General features: G+C 49.2%; 1 protein-coding gene across 1 annotated transcript; it reads right to left on the reverse strand.

The window, feature by feature from the left end:
* Window positions 1-8,567, reverse strand: UNG (uracil DNA glycosylase). Its single transcript, XM_037156248.2, has 7 exons — window positions 8,359-8,567; window positions 7,547-7,753; window positions 6,936-7,031; window positions 4,647-4,744; window positions 3,750-3,838; window positions 2,874-3,052; window positions 1-1,127 (listed from the first exon to the last, which is right to left on the reverse strand). Exons 1-7 carry the CDS (start codon window positions 8,488-8,490, stop codon window positions 987-989), a joined length of 942 nt encoding a protein of 313 aa, XP_037012143.2. The 5' UTR covers window positions 8,491-8,567; the 3' UTR covers window positions 1-986.
* Between the last annotated feature and the right edge of the window lie 554 nt (window positions 8,568-9,121).

The raw sequence follows: 9,121 nt of genomic DNA on the forward strand, positions 1-9,121 counted from the left end.
TGAAACTTCAAAAACCTTTTATTTCCAAACCCTACCAGGTTCAACTTTGAACCCAGCTAACAGCAAAACAGCATTTCTAGCAGGATCTGAGATGGACGTGCAGACCTAAAGATCATCTCTTCACCAAAGGATTTGAAAAAATACACATACACATCTGCATAAGTATAAAAAACCCACAAAACGAAGTTCTCCAGCGCTGCAGAAGGCACCCCAAAGTGATTTCGGCCCCTATAAAACAGCACCTGGCACTATGCGGCCTTAAAAACCAAATTCAGGATACACCTGGGAGAAAAGGAAAATATTTTCTCTAAAAAAAATACAAAATTTAAAAAAATTCCCCTTTCTCCTCCTTCCTGGTTCAACTTCTACTGCTCATTCCTAGAAACACTCAGAGCCGTATAAACAAGATCCGCCCACTTCTCTTGGCCTCTGCCTGTCTGAAGGCTCACTGCGTATTGCTACCATCAGGAAATCAAGCCCTAGGTTTCTGGCAACTGGTGAGAGAGGGGGAAGGAAAAAAAAATCCTATTTCCTTCAAGGAGGAAACTGGCCCAGACTGGACCACCAGGATGTGCAAAGGGAACCTTTCTAAATAAAAACACCTAACATTTTATAACCTAAAGTGTAACCTACAGGTAAAAACAAGTAGCAGCGAATTATACATACCAAAAAGGTGCCAATCTCCCCATCTCTAACTATAAAGCAGAGGAGAGAAGGAGAGTCAAGTATGTGAGCCCCTCTCCCTTCCAAGAACTTTGTTGCATAACCTAGGCCAAAGCCACAACACAGAGATGGACGTGGTCACAGTCTTGCTGGACAGAGCTGCCAATCCAGGGCAGTGTGGCTGGTGCCCACTTTACCCAAACCTTCTCTCCCATACACAGAATGCTTAAGGATCACCAGGGAAATTATTTTTTCGATTTGACTCCGTCACTGACAAACTTCTAGAAACTGCCTGGAGACCACCACACCCCACCAGTTCAAGGTCACAGATCCTTCCAGTTGATGGGCTCCTTGCCAGACTTCTGCAGCAGCTCGTTGGTTTTAGAGAAATGCCTGCATCCAAAGAACCCGCGGTACACAGACAGCGGGGAGGGGTGGGCGGTCTGCAGCACATGGTGGCGCTTCTGAAAGAGAATGAGAGCGTGGCTGAGAGGGAGCACGCCTGGAACTCCTTGGCCGTTGCGCTTGTGGGCAGGTATGCCGCTCCCTTTGCCCACTCTAAACCGTCCCACTTCTCTGTGTGTGTTTGCCTTCAGCGCTCACCCCCAGAGCACCAGTGCGCATGCTCACTCCTTTGTGGGGCATGACCTTTGCTATGCGCAGGGGCTGCAGAAGCTGCCTCTCAGTCTCCAACTTGGCGCTGCCCATGCCATTTTTAAGTGCCGTATCATAGGATCCTGCAACTGCACTGCTGAGAACACATGTGCTAAAGGACCCCACGAGGCCTCTACCTACACAAAGACGTGGGGTCAAGGAGGTCCACGGTAGCCCTGCTCATCTGGGTGACAACTAATGTGAGTCCAGTGTTATGCAACTGACCAGAAATATTTTTCTGAGGTTCTTACAGTGGCCACTAGAACCAGGCCACACTACATGTGCTCATTAGGGAAGACCTTCAAAATATATCAAGTGGAAAAAAAAGGTAATTGCACCAAAAAACATTTTTTTTGGATAAATACCCTAAACACTATTTGTACTAGCTGTTCCAGGGAAAAGAAACAGTAGAAAGCACTGACTTCTAGCCGTGCCTCTCGTTACTGTCCAAATGGTCTCACCAGCAAGTGGAGCACGTTAAGTTTAAAATGCCACCTGTCGTTACCTGAACAGGAAGGTGCCAGACCTTTTGTTTTCTTCTTTATTCTTTTCTGTATTTGAATAAAAACCACCTAACAAATCATTGCTTTCAAACATCCCTGCCTTTGGGCTGCTCAGTCCAGGAGGGGCCCTAACAGAGCCAGGCAGCCCAGTGTGGTCCAGAGCACAGAGCCTGGAGGTGGACAGCCTGGGTTTGAGTCCTGGCTCTGCCACTTAGCTGTGCAGCCACGGGGAAGTTGCTGAGCCCCCCTAAGAGGCTATTGTTTTTTTTTAACCTGTAAATTAGAAATATCATCAGCGCCTAGCTTCTAGTTACTGCAAGAGAACCGATGGATGACTGCAGGTGCAGAGTGGCAGGAGGGGTAATGGAACGCAAGTGCTCACCGGCACCTTGTCTGGCATGGCGTACGGGCCCCGTCATGGAAACGGGGGCTGTGCTGAGCTTTCTTTGAGGGACGTGTTGGTCTGCCTCTGGGGAAGGGAGAGACCTCTACACTCAGGACAAAGGCAGTAGGGTGCTCAAAGGCAGGCAGGGAAGCGGGGCACAGGGAACCAAGCTGAGGGGGCACAGGCAGCCCAGAGCTGAGAGAGGTGGGGAGCTGTGGCTGAGAGGCAGAGCAGGGCCATGCCCAACGTGGGACCCCAGCCTGCCAGCCTGAGTCAGGGCCTTCCGGGACAGGGCAGCACCTGAATGCCCCAGGCAAGATCAGAGGCGGCCTAAACCAAGGCTTCGGGTGGGGCAGGGTTTGAGCAACAGTGAAGAGAGAATGAAGGCTGAATGAATGACTGGATATGGGAAGGGTACAGGGAGAAGCGGGGGAAAAAGACAGAGGTAGGGAGGTGTTATGAATGGTATCTGACTTCTGGCTGAACAACCGGGTAGATGGTACTTTTTATCTTTGGGTAGTTCAGAGGAGTAAGTTTAATGAGTGATGGATGAGGAAAGGGAAATTTGGCTTGGAAAACGAATGTGGAAGATGTTAAGTTTTCTAGGACCACACTGCAAGAATTCCTAGAATTCTCCCAACTGGTTTGAATGGCTCAGAACCACATACCCGGTCGATGGCGCTGCCCTTCCTCTGAGCGTAAGAGCCCCAGAGCAAGAACACAAGACCACTTGAGTTCTGGTTCAGCCAGGACACGACCGCATCCGTAAACTGCTCCCAGCCTCTCTCCTTATGAGAGTTGGCCTGATGCGCCCGGACTGTGAGGACAGCGTTGAGTAGGAGGACACCTACGAACACATGGAAGAAACAGGTTAAAGGCAGGCTGCAACGAGCCAGCTTGACACCCAAGGAGACCTTTCTCAGAATGGAATCCAGAGCGGCGTCTGAAATTCTCATAGAGAAAGTGTTACACAATAGACTGCTGGGCACCTCTCGGTGAGATCAGAGGGCAACCAGCTCTCACCTCTGCACTTTCAACATCTTCCAAGTTTGCAACAGTGAATGGAAATGACTTATCACCAAAAGAATCAGAAAGAATTCTCAAACAGTATCCCCTAAGTGACATTAACTAGCCCCAGAAAGTAACAAAAGTAGTGTTTCATCGGAAAAAAAAATCTAACTGTAAGAAACCAAAGAGTAACTATTCTTTCTTTATCTTAGTTACAGTTTATTTGTTAAGAAAGTCCATAGATACATATTTAACACACACAATACAACATACGTTTTAAGTGACAAAAAGTGGAGGCCACCTTCTAAATGGTCAAAGTTAGACTAAGTGGATAAACGACAAATAATAATGAGGAACGCACTTTCCAAATTACGATGAGAACATGAAAGACAACATGGGCCGCAGGACACAACGGAGATACATTTCCTGACTCGGGGCACTCTTGTTCTCCAAAACCACCTTTTACAAACAGAAATAGACAGAAAGGAAAGGCCTGCCAGCCCAGCCTGCGAGATATACGGCAGTGATGGTTTTACCTTGCTTGGCCCACCCAGATAAATCTCCATGACCAGGATGGACAAAACCATCTATGTCTGTGGACAGCTCTTTATAAATGTTTTCCAAGCTGAAAGCAAGCCAGAAGGAAAGAGACGATCTTAAGCACAATTCTGAAAATTCAATAACCTCTCAACATGTTAAGTTATAGCCTAAAAAGCCAGCCCCTGAGGGGAGAAAAGCACACACACTGATTCAGAGGAAATACAGCCATTCCTTCTGCCTAAGTCCTTCATTCTGGTCTGTTTAAGGAACTGTACTTAAGACCTAAATAAATTGGCCCAAGAGTTACAACTCCCCTATCCCCCAGTGGATGCTTAGTCAGTCTTATATCTCTATATATTTATAAAAATCCTCTAAAGCAGTGGTTCTTAAGCAGGGGTGACTTCTGTCCCACTAGGGACACCTGGCAACGTGTGAGGACACCTTCCATTGCCATTTTGTTAGAACCCTCTGGTTCCAGTGGGCCAGTGCTGTTGGTGTCAAGTGGGTGCAGGCCATGAGTGCCGTGGAACGCCCTCCAGTGCACAGGACCAACCCTTCCCCCCACGACACCAGTGCTGAGACAGAAATCTGCTCTAGCCCTTCCCTGGTTCGATTCCTGGTCAGGGTACATGCCTGGGTTTTGGGCCAGATCCCCAGTTGAGTGTATGCAAGAAGCAACCAACTGACCTATGTTTCTCTTGCTTTCTCCCTCCCATCCTGTCTCTCTCTAAAAATAAATTAAAAAAATCTTTAAAAAAGAGAAACATATAGAGAAACCTGCTCTGAAAGCTAGTGCAAGTCACCCCAAATAATAGGCTTGCCTGTCATTTGCAAAGTAAACATCTGAAAGTAACTGCACACAAACCCGAGCCATCCAGAGCAACCAATCATACCTGGGCGGAGGTGGAACAGGTCTCTGAACACTGAAGCAGAGCCCATGAGCCTGACTGGGCCCGTGATATGGATCCTGTCCCAGAATGACAACCTTCACCTGCAAACACCGGGAGGCAAATTAAACAATATTCCAGTACAAGCAGCACAGATGAGCACCTGGCTGACCGATGACCCACACAAGGGGACAAGACAATGAGAAGGGCAGCCCGCCTGCTGACCCAACTGAGAATAGCCAGAGGAAAGCAGTGGGTGAGGGGACATCATTACTTCCCATCACCAAATCCTCCTTCACTTGACCACCCACCATACTGCCCCCTCCCTTCTGACAGTTAGGGTCAACTTCGTTTGAAATACATCCTTGAAAACAAGCACTACCACCCAGAAACATACAAAGTACCCGGCGATCTCCCAGGCACCCTATCCCGTTCACATTCAACCAGTGTAATTACCTACAGAGTTGGGGTTATTGTACTCACTACCCCACGTTTGTTTCACACATCACACATTTTGGGTACCCCTCAAGTCGTAGAGTTCAGTCACTGATGGGCAGTCAGCTTGTTTTCCACTTTTTCTTTCATTACCAAAAGTTATACAGTAAACACCCTAGTACATGTATCTTTCCACACTGTTGCCTTTATTTCTACAGAATATTTGTTAACAGTGGGTTGAAGGCCAAAGGGTAAGAGTATGTTAAAAGTTTTCATAGACACACCCTAAATTGCTTTTCAACAAATTAGAGCAACTCAAACTCCTCACCAGAGGCACAGGAAGGTGCCTGTTCCCCTACACACACCGAGGTAGGAAACCAGAAGATAAGGAGGCCAGGCCAAAGAGCCCGGGGAGTGGGTGGCAGATGCAGTGAAAAGTAACTAGGCCACTGTCACAGGGACATTAAAACACAGCTAGTCCTTTTGATCTGGAGGCCACCCACGTCTTGTTCACCCCTATGCTGCTGCTCAAGGTGTACCTGCCATCCTGGAATCTCCTCCCACTGCTGGCACACACCAGATCCTCCCGCTTTAGAGGCTCCGCTCAGCAGGGAGCTTTCACAGGGCTTCTCCCTTCCTACTGCTGGGGCTCACATGGTGCCCAGCATGCAGCAACCTGTCCCAGCAGGAAAGCTTTTCAGTTCTGGTCCCGGGAAAGGGACAGCTGGGAGGAGCCAGGTAACCCTCCCACCCCTACCCTCCACTTGCTCCTTTGCAAAGAAGCCACACTGGGCTGCCTGATCCTCAGTTTCATGCTTTTTCTTATTCTCCCCTATTTCTGTCGATCCCTGGTATTCAGAACAGGACATGCTATTCAAACAAGGTGCAAAACAGTACTGAATTTAGGACTGAGTTTTGTTTTTTAACTTCAGAAACATGGAGGTATATCCAAAGTCCTAACTCTAAACGGAGTTCGCTAAGTATTAGGCATAGTCACCCTATCAAGATGGCTTATTCACCTATTTCACTATTTAACAGATATTCTTATTAAATCACAGGATCCCTGCTCTCGACTTACAAATGCGGGAGGGAAAGGAGTAACAGCAAAATGTAAAAACCTCCAGTGCAAGCAGACACTACATATTTGGGGAGTTGAGAGGAAAACCACGTCACAAAGGTGGTGGAACAGGCTCCAGTGAGGCGCCATAGATCTAATGGGCTGTCAGAAGACAGAAGCGAGGCTCGGGCTGCCACACTGCTCAACTCCGATGTCAAGAAACGGGAGGCGGTGGCAAGGCTGGTGAGCAGGATGCAGCCATGTTCATGTTCATCTTTGATAGTTCAGACAGTGGGAAGCCACAGACCAGCTTCTGAGCAGGAGACTGGCAGGACCACAGCCCCCAGGCAGCAGCCGTTGTGCACAGGGAACCAAAGCAAAGGGATTTGTTACCAGGGCAGCAAAACTGTTTGGGACAGAAATTAAGAGACTGAAAGCGTCAGCTCTAAAAGATAGCGAGGCAAGACAGAGAGACCGCAGAGCTGCAAGCTGAGGCAGGGCTGACCACAACCAGGTGACAAAGATGTCACTGCTCTGTGCCTGTTTCCTCCTCACCACTGCAGCACTACTTAACACAGGCCTGGGGTGCGTTTCAGGATTAAATAACATATAAGAAATGAGAGCACACAGACACGGGGCAGAAGTTGAAAAAACAGTAAAACAGGTTAAAATACAGCCTGACAAACCTCACAGTTTTAGTATCTTACTTATCACTGAATTATGGACACTGATGTGACTAATTAAGAAATACTATTTAATACCCACCCCACTCTTACTAAAATTGATCCACAACCTGTACTTACATCTCTTATGTCGCACATTTGTGTCCACGTGAACACTTGGTGTGGGGGTGGATAAACAGTGTAATTCCTTCTTTCTTCTGCAACAAAGCCCATTAGCTGATTGAAGAGAAGCTAGACTGAAAATCAGATTCTCAGTGGAAAGCATACGAATTCAATAGGAAAGTTAGCTGAAGCATCACCTAGCTTTCTTGTTTTATATCAATTCATTTGCAAAAGAAAAGACAAAATTTACTCAATCTGTTCAACTCCCTCCCTCTTTCTTTGGGCTGGGTTAAAGCTGATTGGCCTAGACGCCTCGATTTCCTGTTTTGCCAACCCCTCCCCCCTTTCAAAGGCGGGGCCAGCTTTCTTGCAGCTAGGTTTGTATTTGTGGTTTTACTCTGCCACTTTCCTGGAAAACAGACTAAATGCACTGAAAGAAACCCTATCACCTTAATCTTTTAAACATTTTAACATAAATATGCGCATTCAAACACCATGGTTTTCTTTTACCCCCTCAGCGTGGAATAGACGTTAAGGGAGGTAAAATAGGAAACTATGAAAGTAATATCCTAGAAACGTGGCCTTTGCCTGCTATACTAACAAGGCAAAGGGTCCGCAGGCTTGTTTACCTTTATAAAATACGGTTTCCCGAACTCTCCGCTGAGGTGCTTCTTCCAACTTTCACCAAAACCCACCGGCACGTTGCGAGCCGCGAGCCTGAGCAGGGCCGCGGCTTTGTTCTTCTGGATGCGGACCAACTGCTCGGGGCTCAGCGGCGATGAGGGCGGTGTGCCGGGCTCCTCCTCCTCTGCCCGGGCCTTCTTGGCCGGGCTAGCCTGCAAGTGGTCCCGGCAGAGACGGGTCACAAGCTTCAAGGGACCTCCCGCAGGAGCCAGCAGGCTTCGCCCCCACCCCAAAGGCCCAAAGAAGAGGACACCCATTCGTGGGTTTCAGCTCCACTCGCAATGTTGGTGCAAAACCGGACTCTGGAAAACCAGGCCGTCGTCCCCCAGTTACGCGTTTGGTACTAAAACCGGGCGGAGAGAATCACTTCAGGGTAGCGGAAGCCATGTAACAAGAAGCTCCGCCCCGCCGGACCCGCCACACTCAACCCCATGTGGTCTTTTCGCGGCAAAAACCCTCCTCCCGAAGGCCCGCCCTTTCCTCCCTCAGATTGGACGGAGGGGCAAGGAGGGCAGCCCCCTGGTTTCTGATTGGTATCGTGGGCCCCAAAGCTCGCCCCCATTGGCTGGCTTCTTAGCATGGCCGCCGGAGCACTGAGGCGGCTATTTTGAACCGGGACCTCAGCTTTCTAAGTCTGGGGCACGTTTCTGCAGCTCCTCGGTCGTACGGAGCCCGCTCTCTCCTTTCCCCCTTCCCTGGCCCCTCCCTCCCCATTCCCCCTTCCCCAGCTCCGCAGGCAGTCTCCGCCGTGCCTCACCGCTGCATCCAGGCTCTCCTCAGCTACCGCCGCCACGCCGGTCCCCGAGTCGCCCGGCTCGGGGCTACAGACACGTCGCTTTCTAGCAGGGCTCGGGGCGAAAAAGGAGTAGAGAGTCTTCTGGCCGATCATCCCGAGGCCGAGAGGGAAGAGAACAGGCGCCGCCCGAGGACCCACAAGGCTGGCGCAAACAGTGGCGGTACGAAATTGGCGCCAATCTGCTCGCGCATGCTCCAACCCAGGGGGTGGGCTGGGCAGGGGGCGGTGGAAGGCCTAGTGCGCATGTGCGGGAGGGGCTGCTGGGGGCAGGGTAGGTTCTCTCATTTATTTACTCTTTCAGGACACACCTCTCTGTCTTGGGGCAAGTCCCTGCTTCTCTCGGCTGTAAAAAAAAGATAAAAGTGCCTTTTGTGGGAGTGAAATTAGCACTAAAATAGCATCTGTTGGGCTCAGATACTACCTTATCTCACCCCATTTTCACAACTCATTTTACTGACAGCAAACTAAGGCCAAGAACGGTCCAACATTTTGCCTTAACCTGCAAGGTTTGGGGGAGATTTGAGTTCGTAAAGGTTAAACTTCAAACTAGTCATCCTCCGAAAAGCACTCCCTCACCCTTAATACACCTGGGACTCTTCTTTGTCTCTCCCTCCTCACATCCAAACCATCAACAGGTCCTCTTGGTTCCGTCTCCAAAATAAACTCTGAATTCAGCGGCTGCTCTCTCCATCTCCTGGCTACAATCCCAGCTAGTCACCTCTTT

This window comes from Artibeus jamaicensis, unplaced genomic scaffold, assembly GCF_021234435.1.
Source record: "Artibeus jamaicensis isolate MK-2021 breed Jamaican fruit bat unplaced genomic scaffold, CSHL_Jam_final contig_525, whole genome shotgun sequence".
NCBI classification, from domain to species: domain Eukaryota; kingdom Metazoa; phylum Chordata; class Mammalia; order Chiroptera; family Phyllostomidae; genus Artibeus; species Artibeus jamaicensis.

Excerpts from the sequence above, each read along its gene's own strand:
- UNG (XM_037156248.2), bottom strand. The coding sequence starts at position 8,490 with ATGATCGGCCAGAAGACTCTCTACTCCTTTTTCGCCCCGAGCCCTGCT. Across the intron at positions 7,032-7,546 it reads GGAAACCGTATTTTATAAAG|CTAATGGGCTTTGTTGCAGA; the intron begins GTAAACAAGCCT and ends CTCTTCAATCAG. Across the intron at positions 1,128-2,873 it reads AGGGCAGCGCCATCGACCGG|AAGCGCCACCATGTGCTGCA; the intron begins GTATGTGGTTCT and ends ATTCTCTTTCAG.